Here is a 16426-nt window from a genome sequence, read left to right as displayed (position 1 = left end):
AATTTATTATAGATAATTTAACAAATATAAATAGATTTTTTATTATAAATAATTTATTAAAAATAAATTGAACATTTAAATTTTCAAAGCCCACTATTTTTTCTAATTATTTTTAAAATTCCAAGCATTAATAGTTTCTTAGAATTACTATGGAATAAAAGAAGTAAATACAGCAGTGTATAAATACAGCATATTTGCATTTATTTCTTCTGTACTAACAAAGTTTATGTAGGAAGAAATAAATGAAAAAAACTAAATATGAAAACTTTATCTTTCTTATTTAACTTTTCAATATGATATTTAGTTAAACATCAATTTTCTTATTATTATATTCTGAAAGAAATTTTGCATAATTTGGCGGCCTCCAGCAAACTTCTTATGGACCCCCAGGGGGTCCCAGCCCCCCTGTTAAGAAACACTGTTCTATGTGATGATCCAGCCCTGCTAATGGGTCTTGATGGACTGTTCAGCAAATCAGCCAGTTTGTGCACTTTATTGTGCACCAGTATGACCCACTCTTTCTTTGGTGTGTTTGCAAATGTTCCTGCATCCATCATGTCATACATTGCTGGATGGTACTCACATTGTGCCCAACACTTGTGGCAACTGTATTGGGCACAAAGTGAGTACCATTGAGGTCATGCAGCTCCAGAACAGTCTTGCTCCCCAGCCATTAACAGATGGTATTTAGCTTGATTTTGTCTCTGAAGCATTTTGTATGCTTCTTTGAAAGTTCGGCTGCCACAAATTGTCACTGATAGTATTTATAGACCAAGCGGCTCTGGTCTTTGTAGCCCAAAACTGGGTACCACATGACTCATATGTCACCTCTACCATTCCTGTAATTTGCAGGTGGCTATGTGCATTCCTTTGTGGTGTTACAATTTCACTTTTGAAGGGTGTAAATATCTTATTTTTGTGAAGTGCATATACAATTTATTGATCCATGTTTATATAGTTTTTATTTGTGAATTTAAAAACTCTTAACTTACTTTTGAGACTTCTTTTTCCTTTCAGTTTCACTATTTTGCTTGAAATTTTTTCCTTTCTTTTTTTTCATTTTACTAATTTCAAGCTTCTTCTGTTTAACTGGATTCAATTTGAAAGTCTAAAATTATTTTTTAAAATTTTAATTTTTCAATAAAATATATAAAAACAAAAGTTATAAAAACACTCAAAAATAAATTTATGATATGTATAATAAGATAAAAAATACAGATTCTATATTGTTAACAACATGTATATAAATATATGTATCAAAGGTCTTCATTGGAATGACTGGAATGATACCTTAGATTGGTTTCCCAGCTCTCCAGACCCAGTCAGCATTTGATATTTGTGTGTGGAGAATCAGCATGCAAGTATCATCATCACAGGATAGCATATACTAATGAAAGGCTGAGTGCAACAGTGGTCTAACTATTTTTTTAAAAGTTGAGATACTGTACTGTAAAAATAGTGTACACTAGTTTTTCATATTTCACTGTTATACACAGATGCTCTTAAAGTAGCTTGACCAACTAACAGCATTCTCTGGAGCGTGGAAAGTGAAAAATCCATTGAAATTTTTACAGGATAAGTACAGGGTGACATGTGCTCACAATACATAAAAACAGTAGAACTAGAGTGATCATATTGTTTGTCTTGCCAATCAGGACAGTTTTTAAGAGGTCTTCAAATGGCTGAACTTAAATTATTTTTTAAAAATCATTTGTATATTTATCTAGAAATTGGTTATATTGCATTACAAAAACAGTAAAATGGTTCTATCTAAAAGTTTATTCTATTTTTGAGGGTTAAAAACAGGTGAAATATGATACTGGGACCAATACAAACACTGGGAATTAGTGATCTTACAAGATTCTGCATGACAGAAAGCAGCATAAGCCATTGAAACAATATGCATAGGACAAAAAACAACAGAGATATTGGTGTTTGAACAATGGAAAGCCAGCAAGCTAATACCTGTGACAGAAGACCCATACACATTTTTGGATGAGATGGAAGCACTGTAGCTGAAAGTGCAAAGTTATATTGCATTTGAACAAACATGGTTTACAACAAAATACAAGCACAAATTAATTATTGAAGTTACACAAATTAAGAAAAATAAAACATACAAGGGGGGACCCAAAAGAAAAAAAAAAACCAAACTGAGAGTGTGCTGCCATTTGTAGACATAATAGACAGTTCTCCCATTACATGGGGTTAGTAGAGACCTTCACAAAACAGCTGTGCAAACAGCATCAGTTTGTAGGTTTACATTTGAGCGTAGCATAGCAAAGTTGAAGAGTTTCAGAGATGCTTCAAACAGTGGGGAAAAAGACTTGACAAGTGCATCGCATCTAATGGAGAGTACTTTAAAGGTGACTGAAGGAATTTTGTAAAAAAGTTAATAAATAAAGTTTTTATACAAAAAATCCAGTTTGTTTTGGGTCCCACCACATATTCTTATAAGTAATGAATGCAAACTATTTCTTCCATAAACATTTTAAAATGTTTATTAAAAATATCCTAAAATTCAATTTTCGGTAGAATGAAAACTGCTACTGTTTAGGATAACTGTAAGTAATAAATATAATATAAACTATTTCAATTCAGTCTAACCTTTTTTCAGTTTAAAAATATCAAATGGTTTATTGAGTTCAATTATTATTTTTCTTATAACAAGTTCATAATTAAAAATGAAATTTTATTTATTGATTTGTTATGTATTTTCAAAAACAATATCACAGTTTCTCGTTATCAGTAGTTTACTTTTTGAATCTAATTGCATGTTTTTTATATTGTTATACTTTTATATAAAATTTCAAATATGTTAGTTGTCATCACTTCAATAATCTAAAGTTTTGGACATTTTTTTGGAAGAGTATTAGTAAATAATATTAGAATAAAATTTTTTATTATTATAATTTTCTTAAAAGGATAATTAAACACAACTGAAATAAATATCATTAAATCTGTTAATTTATAATATTCATCTTTGTAAGGTACAACTCAACATTAAACTTTACATCATGTAAAAATTATTCAACAGACAATAATTTGAATTGCTAAATTTTAGAGTCAGTCAACATAGTCACTTTTCAAATACTTTTGTATTCTATATCAATACAGTAATATCTTGGTTTTTGTTGATTTCGATTATCATCAATTTTTTCTGTGAAAAATTTGTCTCAGTTTTTGTCAATTGCCTTGGATTTCATTGGCATGCCCATGTGACCTCGCTGCTAACTTTGCAGAAACAAAGGGCAACCCATGTGTTTTCCTGCTCAGTGTGGCATTGTTTACCTGTGTGAGCTTTACCATGTGTGTCTAGCCAAACAATTCCATTGCTTTCCTTTCCTTTTAGCTCCATCATGAGACCAAAGAAAGTTTCCAGAGCCAGCAGCCCTTCGAATGCCATGTTAAATGTTCATTTATTCTTTACATTAGTCTTTTATATTCATTTTATATTAATTTCTTATTGTTTTTAGTATTAAACACTATATTTATTCTCTATAAAATGTGTTTTTGGAGTGTCTAAAATGAATTAATTGGATTTACATTGATTCCTATGGAAATAATTGCCTTGGGTTTTTGTCAGTTTCGAATTTCGCTGATTTTTTCAGATGTATTATCGACAAAAACTAAGGTATCACTGTACTTTGATGGCACTGACCTTCCATTGTAGGTTTCTTGCATACTATTAAAAATTTCCTTAAAAACAAAGAAAAATCTCTAAAAAAAGTTTAAAAACATTTTCAAATTGGGAACAGAGATAAACAGATAGATCTTTTATACTCTATTCTATTAAAAATTTGTTTTTAAATAAAATTTTATCATTGTAATACAGCCAAGTATCCTACAATGAAAGGACAATACTGCTAAAATGTTGTTCCAGAAATAAAACTGATTGTTTCAATGGGTTTTTTTTGTCTTAAAATTTATTAGTTTACATCTTGTATTGAATCTTGTTTTAAGCTTTGTCCTTATATAACTATTCTTCTTTATGCTCAATTTTTTCTTAAATGTTTTAGAACTTGCCATATGCCAATGGCTTTTATAGTGTTAATAATTATTTTATTAACAAAATTTTCTATAATTTTAATTATTTTGGGAGAGAGATTACTTCATTACCCTCTTCAGCCTGATGACAAAATACAAACACAATGGTGGATAATCTTTACATTCAAAAAAATATTCCAATGATATGCATAGAGCAACATTGAATTTGTTCAATATTTTTCATTATTCAGTATTATGTTAAACATATTATAATATATCATGGTGTGAGATCCAGGATTTTAAGGATATTAAAAATCCATTTTTATGAAATTTTTTATTTAACATCTGTTGCGATCATTAGAGAACATCACACTGAACATGGATTGAATGACGGCTTTACTATCAGCAAACGAACAAGAATCTTAACAGTCAGTTTGAAAAATGATAATATCCAATTGTGAAAGGAGAAGAAAGTGACATCATTACATCAACGAAAGTCATCGCTGAACTTGCACCTGCAAAAGCAACCTTCGTTTCTAAACAACTGCTGATCACATGATTGACTTTCCCAGGCTAAATGCATAAAAAGAAGAGACAACGACAATTCCAGGAGGCCATCCTAAGGAAAGGTGTTCATCCTCATAAAGTAATGTTTGTCCTTGCATAGAAGTGTTTGATACATCTGCTATATCCGGTGGATATTGATGGACATATCAAGACACCTCATAGAACAGACCTGTTCCAAGCCATTATCATCGATGACTCGCCATACAAAAAAGGAAGACATCGACCTCCATAAGGATTAGAGGTGTTTTGTTAGAAACACCTCTAATCCTCTCTCTCCAACAAAACACCTCTCTCTCCGTGTTCGAGAAATTAGGCCTGCCCAAGCGGCATAAGACATAGAATAGTTGTGCCGCAGTTGTACAATCTAATATCCATATTTTACAGCCATATGTTAATCACTTTGTTTGAATCCTTATGTATATCAAAGATTTAGAATATATTAAACTTTTATTTGTTTTGTTAAACTTGTCTGCCTATTGCTTGGAAACCAGACACTTACCCACTGCACTCCCCACTCAATATTTGAAGACCCTCCTATATACATTAATGTAAGAATTGCAAGTTAGGATGTGTTTTAGCATTATCCTAACTGGTGTCAGTTCCTAAATGGAAGTAGCAATCTTACGAGTTGCGGGTTTCCAATAAACTCCTAGCCATCCAACAGACAATGTGAGCAGGTCCTGCTGACCCGTTGCCGATTAAGTGGCATTTAGGGAACAGTCCCTTTTGCCCCCAGCTCCTCACAATGCCATTGAATAACAATCATAGACTTTAAGAGTAACACCATTAAAATCTATGATATATAAAAGTATAAGGTAACATTCTGTTAACATTTAAAATTATATCTAATTCAGTTGTATAGCATATTATATGTTTGTATTCTGTCATAATAGGCTGAAAAAGAGAGTGAAGTAATGTCTCTCCTGAAATGCATCCTGGAATAATTAAAATTGTTGAAAATTTTGTTAATAAAATAATTATTAACAATATTAACTTATTAATTTAAAAGCCTCACCATTGGTGTATGACAAGTCCTAAAACATTTAAGCAAGAACTGAATTTAAAGAAGAATTTTATTGTATCTACAAATAAATGTTAAAAAACCTTTAAAATCCAGAATTATTATTTAATAAAGGTGTTTGTCTTTTTCAAATACCATCATTGGGTTGCTTTAATGTGGAATAATTGGAATTAAATGCATTAAAACAAAATTTCAATCATTCTATGTTAATGCAACTTAAATATAGCTTTCAAAAATAACTCATCAGAATCAAATGATTTTAGCATTGTCAACTCAACATTAATGCATGGCATATATTTTCTGACAAATCAATTAAAACCCAATTTCATCATTAAAATAAGCATAATATCTGTTATAAACACAGATTATTGCTGTTTATTCTGGTAGCAAAATTATTCTAAATTCAAATCATTAATGGTAATAATGATTAGATAACTTCTAAATTTGTTATAAATATACTTATAAAAATACTAATGATAAATTTATAAAATTCATCTTGAATTATTATTTCTGAAATATAACAGAGTACAGTAAGTGAAAATTACATTTTTATTAACTCTAACAAAAAAAAATACATCAAAACAATTAAAAAATGTATAACTTAAATAAATTAACACTCAAAAAACCTCAACAGTTCAGTACTAAATATTTAATAGAAAACAAATGTTTTCGATCATACTTTCAGTCTTCTTCAGGTTTAAAAAAATTCAGTGAGGTTTGAACAAGCGAATTCAAAGAACAAAAATTACAAAATTATTTTCAAAAAACCTGGAACAGCACAAGCAGGTTTTTAAAACAATGGAACATTCTAAGCTTGCGTGTTACCACGGTGACGGAATGGTATATGTAGTACAAATATTGATATAACTACATACATATACCAACAAAAGGAGGGTGGGGGTGTGGTTTCTAACTGCTGGTGCAGGGGTTGCCAGTTCCTTCATAGCAGTACCTCCATGTGTGAGAAATTCTTGATGGCATCCTTAGAGTTAATACAATTGGTATGTAACCCAGCTTTGTATTTCCAGTGTCTCCAGGTTTCGAAGATGTTCCACACAATGAGACATCCTGATCAGTTTGGCCTCCTGTAGATCAGCTCTTATGCTGGGTCAGTGGCATAAGTGGAAAGGGCGTTGGTGTGCTTTTTATTATCGATATTGTATTTGTGTTCCTGCACTCTTTTGTTAAGGGAGTGTTTTGTGGACCCAATGTATACCAACTCCCTTTGGAACCTGTTGTCCCATAGAGGAACCATGTATACACCCGGCACATATTTTTTATTGAACTTGTCCCTGCTGCTGCAAAGTAGCCCATATACAGTGCTGGGTCTCTTGTATGCAATCTTTGTGTTGGTGCAGAAGGCAATTGTGTTGGTGCAGGAGGCAATTGTGAAATCCCAAAAAACAGGTTGAAATTAAACATTTATTATTAGAAACTTATTAAAACAAAACTAGCAAAATCGTCCATTGTTAAAAACTGATCAAAGATTGGATTAGTTGTGCTAGTCATATGAAACTGAGACGAGGAAAAAATGTACTATTGATGGAAACAGAACGCAATAATTATAAATGATTAATAATTGTAAACAAATGTCCTCCAGTAGAGATGGACCTTTGACAAGGAGCTCGTCTACAAATAATTAGAACATAGAAATTTTGGAAAGAGGATAGATTAATGATGAAAAGGGACATCGTGTCAAATCGTTAAATTTCAACACAGACTAGACAACAATGGGGGGAAAAATATGAGCACAGGTTCCAAAGTTCTATCAGCACTTTCCATCCAGAGTTAACGGCTGGTGTCAAGTAGATTCTTTGAAGCGGATCTTTCTCGTGACTCAAATAGGAGTTGTCTTTCGCTTAGGGACAGTCGAGGGACCAATTGCGGAGCAGGAAAAAGGGGACGTGGAGCCAATCAGAATAAACAAATCAGAGAACGGAGATTGATATAATTCCCAATCTTCAAGGACACACTCACTTTCTGTAAACTGTGCAACTGAACTTGATTAGTCAGACACTCGGATAGTGAAGTTCTGAATCATGAAGACGCCGTGTGTCAACACACAAAAGAACATTTTTTCCTGTCTTTTCTGAGGGCCGTGTCGCCACACCAACTGTCTCCCCACCAGCCTTAAGAACTGATTAACACCACTTCCCTTTGACCACCTTCAATCGACAAACCACAAAACAACATTGACACTCAGGACTTCCAAACAGCTGATTGTGTTTAACCTATTCAATGTTGAAATTTTTATTTGTTGCCTATGACGCCATGTTGAATTTTCATCAATGTTAAGCCTAAAAAAATTTTTTTTTAAAATAATAATCATGTTTACTGTATCATTAAAAATTATTTTTTTATGTTGCACAAACAAAATAAATATATTGAATATAGAAACAAAAAAATTATATTTTAAAAGTTCATTTTAATATAAAAATTGTGACACATAGCGACATCTAGTATCAAAAATGTTCCAATGTAAACACAAAAATATTCTGGATCGCCCATGCAGGTCAATGAGATCAACACGAATATTTTTAGGAACAACGTAGAACAGATTAAGAACATTTTTGTTTCATAGTGTAAGTTATTTTATGTTTAAAATAAATGGGTTTTTGTGAGATTCTTGTCATCTCTGTCTCCTCCACCACACCCACATGCGAACGACCCTAGATCATCCTGACACGGAATTAACGATCCTCCTCTAAAAGTCAGCAAACTTACACTGGTGCCAAGAAGTGGGATTTTAAGTCCCCAATCTCCACCAGGACAGCGAACTTACACAATCTCTCTGTAAATGGAATTGAAATGGTGGTTGTCCTCTACCACTGTCTGCAACTATGTGCTATTTAGGTTTGCTATTGCCTCCTTTACCAACACAAAGATTGCATACAAGATTACATTAGTCCGTATACATTGCATTACCAGCACTGTATACGGACTACTTCACAGCAGCAATGACAAGTTCAATAAAATAAAAAAAAACACGTGCCGGGATACACATGGTTCCTCTATGGGACAACAGGTTCCAAAGGGAGTTGGTATATATTGGGTCCACAAAACGCTCCCTTAACAAAAGAGTGCAGGAACACAAATACGATATCGATAATAAAAAGCACACCAACACTCTTTCCACTTATGCCACTGACCCAGGCATAAGAACTGACCTATTGGAGGCCAAACTGATCAGGATGTCTCATCGTGTGTAACACCTTCGAAACATGGAGACACTGGAAATATACAAAGCTGGGTTACATACCAATTGTATTAACTCTAAGGATGCCATCAATATGTCTCACACATGGAAGTACTGCTACGAAGGAACTGGCAACCCCCGCACCAGCAGTTAAAAACCACACCCCCACCCTCCCTTTGTTGGTATATGTATGTATTTACAGTAGAGCGTCAATTATCTGAATCAATTGGGGACTGGGGTTGTTCAGAAAATCAATATTTCGGATAACCGATTATGTATGAAAAGATATATTAATTTATCCCATGTTGAAATTTTTCTCCTTTGCGTGTCGCTTCACGTTGAATTTTCATCGATGTTAAGCCTACGAAGCTAACAAAGACTATTGTATCGTTAAAAATTATTTTTTTATTTTGTACAAACAAAATAAATATATTGAAAAATATAAAAACAATAAAAAATTATACTTCAGAAGTTAATTTAGTATCAAAAACATAAAATATTTGAGTAGCCCAAGACATAGCCAAAGATTGCAGTGCCACAGCATTGGCGAAATTTAAATTTTCCGACTGGAATTCTTTCGGATAATTGACGTTTCAGATAATTGACTTTCGGATAATCGACGCTCTACTTTATATCAAAATTTGTACTACATATACCATTCCGTCACAGTGATAACATGCAAGCTTAGAATGTTCCATTGTCTTAAAAATCTGCTTGTGCTGTTCCAGGTTTTTTGAAAATAATTTTGTAATTTTTGTTCTTTGAATTCACTTGTTCAAACCTCACTGGTTTTTTAAACCTGAAGAAGACCGAAAATACAGTCAAAAACATTTGTTTTCTATTAAATATTTGGTACTGGACTGTTAAGGTTTTTTGAGTGTTAATTTATATGCGTTTCAGTATTTGTGTATGAAGGTTTTTTAATTTAAGTATAACTTAAATATAATTGAAGTAAAAAATGCCAGAATTTTGAACTATTTTACTGTAACCAAAATGATGATTAAAATAACAAATGTTTAATGTTTAAGCCAGTAGTTGGACTGATAATGATTGTGCATCATCAACATGAGTTACATGTTAAGACAAATAGCACAATAAGGCAGCTTAAAAATGTGAATTTTCAATTCCATTAAAGTTGATCCTATAAACATATGAAAACATCTGATTATACTGCTTGGTTAAGGCAATCAAAAATAGTTTATTCATCAGAGTCATTTTCATATTTCCTGAATCATTAGCCCTTCAAAACTGAACAGTTATGTATTTGAAAATGGAATGCATTCTTTCACGACAAAGTATTTTCAAAATTATTTAAAATAATTAGAAATCAACATTTTAAAATTAAAATTAGCAATCAATGTTATAAAACAGGGCTTCTTAAACTATGTGTCACAACCCCATTTGGGGTCACTTAGGGAAATCTTGGGGTCACGAGATTTTAATGCAAAATATTGAAAATAATTTGTGAGAGTTTGAAAATGAGGCATGCTTTGTGTCATAGGTTTNAAAAATTATACGTGTTTTGGAAATGCTGAGTGGAATTAGTCTAGAATCGGTTAATTTTATATAAGAAAACCTTTCAAACAGCCTTAGTCCATAAAGTTCACACCTATCGGGCTGCAATTGGCTCATGTATTTAATCATTCCTACAACGTAAAATTCGATTAGCGTGGAATGTATCTAAGCGTTATAGGGGGGTCTACTGTATTGTTTTTGCAAATTTGTATATATCTTTATTTTATATTTTTGGGTCGCAAAAAAAATCACAATCATAAATGGGGTCGTGAATAAAAAAAGTTTAAGAAGCCCTGTTATAGAACATTTGAATAAAATTAAAAAATTAATCTATTATGTAAAATAATTTACATTTTAATTTTATTCAAATATTTTATTACATTGATTGCTAATTTTTGTTTTAAAATGTTTAGATTTTCAACTGTTTCAAATAATTTTAACAACATTCCACTATAAAAGAATACACTCCATTTTACTTTCCTGGCTGTTACATATAGATAACAAGGGAAAGCATTGAAATTGTGTTAAATTTGACCTTCTGAGTTTTCTGTAAATATCCAGATTTGAGATCTCTTGATTCAAAAAAGTAAAAAAAAAAAAAAATTTCATGGATGTGCATGTTGGTGTCTATTTTGCTTAATATCTTAGAATGGAATAAAGATTAAGAAATGGAAGAAATGTTCCTCACATACAAGCCATCGTTTTATGGTGGCTTGTATGTGAGGGGCATTGATGCTATTAAATTTTGGTGGTTAAAGGTTAAGAGTGTGAGGAGATAAAGGGGTGTCATATCATATCTCGAGAGGGTAGAACTTAATAAAGATTTTACTTGTTATTAACATTTACACTTTTTTATAAAACTCATCCCTGCTCTCAAACTTAAGCTTTTTGCCATTTTATAGTAATTAAAAATATAAAGTTTTTTTATAACAAAATCTCATAACAGATAGTGCCACACACAATTTTATTTATTTTGCATAATAATATAAAAAAATTTTTTAAATATAAACTCATAACAGCCAGGAAAGTTACGCAACTCTCATTGCTGGATTTTTTGAATATGTAATTGTTGTATTTTGAAGAACTAATACTGGATACTGGAAAGACAAAAGCATTTCTGGTAAATAAAATATTTTTGAATGTCTTAACAAAACAAAATAGAAATCACCACAGTGGAACCTTGAATTACTTTCAGTAAGCATTTATTTATGACTAATATTTTTGATCTACATAGGAGATCTTCATTAGTTTAGAAAGTTCTAAAATAAAGTGTGAGAAAAGAGAATATACTTAACCAAGAACTTAACCAAACAGTGTAATCATATGTGAAATTATTGAAATAGTGATAACTATAAGCAAAACTCTGATTAAAATATGATTGCAACCTTTCTAGTAAGTTATAACAGTGCTTTTATCCCAATTGCAAAATTAAAGCATCTTCAGAAGCATAGGAAATAGAAAAAGCATTTTGCACAGGTTATTCCTTTCATATGACCACCTTTCTTGGCCACACTTAAATTGTTAAAAAGAACTTTACTTGTTTGCACTATTAACCAGTACATGGAAAAATAATTCTCCAATACTTTCTGACTTATGGAGGCTAAAAAATTCCAAGACTAATCCATTTACTTAAACTGGAATTAGAGCCAGTAATAGGCCCAATTATCTCTATGGGCTCAGTTATAGGCCCAAAACTAGCATAAATCATCATGATAAATATAGATAAAACTCTTTCAAGATTAGGAGGAATAGTATTTCTCGCACTGTATGTAGACGATATAATGATCATTTACAGTAGTAAAGTAACATCCCCCGAGAAAATATTAGAACAAGCCAATAAGATAAATGAATGTATTAAGTTTACTGATGAGAGTGAAAAGCTTAGCAGACTTAATTACTTAGATATAACAATTGTTAGATTCAACGATCACTTAGAATATTGTAAGTATGAAAAGCCTTGCAGTGCAAAAAAAGTCGTAAACTTTAAATCTTATTGTCCAATTAACCTGAAGAGAAATATATTTTTGATGGAAATATGTAAGATCTTTTCCAGAATGACCAGACCAGATATAAGAGAAAAAGAAGTTAGCAAAGTAAACAAGAAATATTTGTTAAATGGCTATCCGAGAAGACTTCTAAAGAATTGGTATGATGAATATTTAGAGAACAGATATCAAGTAAAGAAAAAACAAGAAGCAAATAAGTATGTTTCTTTTCCATATATTAAGGGTCTTTTTGAAAAATATTAAAAAACCTTTTGTAATAGTTTAATTAAATTAGCTCCGACCCAAAAAAATAGGTTATTTGGACTGGTAACAAGATCTTATATGAAAAAAAAATTATTGGAGGAGGAGGGAATGGTCTACAGACTTCAAAGTACATGCAACATGCCAAAGTTTTATGTTGGAGAAACGAAAAGGAAACTACAAGTGAGGCTGTCAGAACATCTGGCTTTGATATGGCTCAAAGTTGATACCTCTCCAGTATTTTTGCATTGTTATGTGAATAATTGTCATATTGATACTAATAATAAAAAAATTTTACATCGGGAAAAAATGTTGTAAAAGAAAAATTTAAGGAACATTTCGCAATTGTTATGCAAAATAATGTAATGAACTTAAATAATGGAGTGATACTCGCAGAATGCTGTCTAATCAGATATAAAAACTGTAAACACATTGTGAATTGTGAGAGTGATGTGTCTATCACTGATGGCTAACTTGTATCATGGTTTGTTTATGAGAAGCCCTACTGAGGAGGCCGATAACAGTGAAATGCATTTAGGGTATTGAATATAGAGTAAACTAAAACAATTTTTTCTTTCAAAGTTAACTTGTTTTTGACTTTTAATTTTTTAATCCTGGCTCTAATTCCAGTTTAAGTAAATAGATTAGGGTCTTGGAATTTTTTAGCCTCCATAAGTCAGAAAGGATTGGAGAATTACTTTTCCATGTACTGGTTAATTAATAGTGCAAACAAGTAAAGACTGATTATCTGACTTCATCGTTTTTAATAATTTTTTAAAATTATTTTATTAATGTTAAAAAGAAATTAATCTTTGCATGTTCTTTTAAAATTCTTTTTATAAAATTTGGTTTAGATTTGTTTACTTAAAGTTTACTTTACATTTGACTGGATGTCTGTCAAGGAGGACAGTTCCAAGAGACAGATCAAGAATGTCATTGGTCAATAAATCTTATATTTGGAACTTTATCTTTGGGTCAGAGACCCAAAAATAAAGTTTCAGATAGAAGGATCCCACTGTCTTGATCAGTCCATCTGAATTTTGTCTTGGCCAGCTGCTTTTCATTATTTGCTCACTGTCTGCCATCACTAATCTCTTCCTTGGATACTCCAGCTATTTCTCCAACAGTCCTTTAGGTGTGATTATCATCTACACCAGCTCAACCATCTGTCAGTATTTGCTGTGTTGTCTGAAGAACAGCACAGCAAACACCTTCAAATCTTCCTCAAGATAATCTCAAGTAATTTTCAAACTATTGCTGGGTGGTGTCAGAATCCTGAAATAATCTTCCCACAATTATTAGACCACTTGGCAGATTAAACTGTGTGCATAGACTTCACCAATTAGTACCTATGTATGAACAGTACAGCAGTATGGTAATACTTGCATATAAGTGACTAAATGTCCAGGAATTAAATAACCCAAATTCCTTAGGGTAAACATCAACCTATAGAGATTTCTCCACCATGTGGTATACTAACTTTTTAAACATTAGTAGACCGACATTACAGTATATTGTTAATTAATTTGCTAAAAATATTTAAAAATGAAAACTCTGCTGTATCCTTGCTAACAACTGAAGAGAGGTATTTTGAAAAGAAATCTTCACATAAGAAATTTTGAAATAAATATAATAAAATGCATAAACTGTAATGAAATAACATGGATGTCCACTGAAGCACAACCCCCGTGTCCAACTTTGTCCACCTTGTCATAATCCCCCCTTCCAGCATGGACATCATGGGCAGCCCCTAATAATAAATGGGACATGTTACAGTTAAATTTTATGTAAAGATATGAACTTGGCAAAGAGTCTAATTACAAAACTAACTGAAGTTTAATTTAATATTACATTATTTACTAATATTTAGAAAAAAAGAAAAAAATATACATTACTGAATATAAAAATAAAATAGACAGCTGCAATCTTAACACAATAATTTTTCCTGGTTAATTACATAATTTAATCTTGAGTTGAAATGTTATATATATTTTAAATCATAATAAATAATAAAGGCATTAATGAAAACAAAATTAATCAATCAAAACAAAATTTGATAATTATCAAAATTATCAACATAAAATAATTTAATAGAATTAAATCAAAAATTACCTCCATTAGTTTTTGCCAGTTACTTGACACTGAACTACATCTTGGATAATTCGACACCGTATCACTTTTCTTCAGTTTCATTTTCTTATTTTGAATTATGGAATTTTTCAATTTCCTCTAAAAAATTATTTTAAAATAAATTACTTTCTCCTAGACTTATTAGTAAATCTGAAAAAACATTCAGAGCAAGTGTGAACTAATAAATCTTGCATAATGTAAGAGTGAATTACATTATGCCTATAGACTTCAAACAGATGCTCTTCTAGATGTATACATTAATTTTAAATTATTATACAATATCAATTTTTATAGCTAAGTCTTCTGATTATATGCTTAAAAACCTTCTATAACTAATGTCTCCCACATGTTATACATTATTAATATACTCTTTTGGAAAATGAAAGTTTTTCATAAAAAGTATATATTTTTCATATTTAATATATGTACAGTACATTACTTTGTAAATGAAGCAGTAAATTAATGTATTTTAAATAATCTTTTATTTTATCAATTTTTAATAAAAGTTTTGGTTTCACAAAATATTAATTTTCTTTTTCCTTCTTGAAATAATAAAAACAAGTTAGTTTTTTGCCTACAATATACTTTGTTATTTTAGTTTTACAGCTTAATTCATTTCTTATTGTTAAATTTAAATAATCAAATATTGAATACAGATTGTTTAATAATTTTATATAATCACAAATGCATAAACAAAAATGTCCTGATTTTTTAACCATTTGTGATTAAAAAACCAGGACAAAAATATAATTTATACACTTAATATTGATATAGATTCAGTTTAATAGGTTTTAGTCCTCCAAATTTTTGTTTTAGAACTAAAAACAAAACTAAAAACTATTAGTAGAAATGAACTAAAACTGAAACTAAAACTCCTGAAAACAGTTTTAATTTATACTTTGAAACAATATATTATTTGGATTTTAGTAAAGTTTAAAAATTCTTATTCTTTTTCAAAGTGCATACTATAGGGAGGTTGCCGAATTTATTATAGTTTCTGTTTATTACAATTTATTATATACAGTGGGTGATCAGTTAATGAACAGTTTGGACTGTGAACAAATCAGGCAAGGAACACTTTCACGAAAGATTTTTATGTTCAGACAACAAACGTGTTCAGATAATGAACACTTGACAGAACAAATACAAGAAGTTATGCTGCGTTTAAGATTTGTAAAACTATATTTTAATAGCATCTATAAATGGTTTATCATTTATGGAACAACTTTCACAGTTGTATATGTGACCTTTCGGGTCGGCACCTCTTTAGTGCCCTGTCAGGATTGCCACCACCGTGTTTATTGGAACACGGAAGCCGAGACGGCAATTACTACGTCACACCATCGCACAAGCAGTCCTGTAAGTGGACAGACAGATTCGTAATGTCAGCCGATCAAGAGACAGCATGTGGAAGAGACTCGAACTACAATTAACACTTAACAAGGATTTAATTAAAAATAAATTGGATAAGATACAGAGGTTCTAAAGTTGTTCACAAAGAGAGAGAGTTCACATAATGAGCGCGAGTTGCATAAATACCTGGTGATCTCCCAATGGAGCTCTCGTTGGGTGATAATAATTCCGATGGTGATTAGTCCCATTATAATATTCACTATGACAATGATGGCATAAGTTATCCAAAATGGGCAAAGGTGGACAAAATTCCTGGAGTAATCAATGCTGATTTCCTTTGACGGAGGGACAGATGACGACTGACTTTTTTTGGCCGTCTCTGGTGATATTCACGGACAATATCGACTGTCC

The 16426-nt window shown here is 31.2% G+C and overlaps 1 protein-coding gene across 2 annotated transcripts in view; it reads right to left on the bottom strand.

Annotated features, from left to right (window-relative positions):
* Positions 1–16426, bottom strand: part of LOC111624827 (RNA exonuclease 4-like) — a 47856-nt gene that overhangs the window by 19086 nt on the left and 12344 nt on the right. The window contains exons 2-3 of one of the 2 annotated variants that reach the window (XM_023367782.1): positions 14645–14761; positions 993–1108 (exon numbers count right to left, since the gene is read on the bottom strand). In XM_023367782.1, coding sequence (XP_023223550.1) covers positions 993–1108; positions 14645–14761 — 233 coding nt within the window. The remainder of the gene's footprint in view (positions 1–992; positions 1109–14644; positions 14762–16426) is intronic. The other variant, XM_023367783.1, reaches the window with a different exon arrangement.

The sequence above is a fragment of the Centruroides sculpturatus genome, unplaced genomic scaffold (assembly GCF_000671375.1).
Source record: "Centruroides sculpturatus isolate CEXI.00-Female unplaced genomic scaffold, Cexi_2.0 scaffold394, whole genome shotgun sequence".
NCBI classification, from domain to species: Eukaryota; Metazoa; Arthropoda; class Arachnida; order Scorpiones; family Buthidae; genus Centruroides; species Centruroides sculpturatus.
This window is presented reverse-complemented; position numbering and strand designations above follow the sequence as displayed.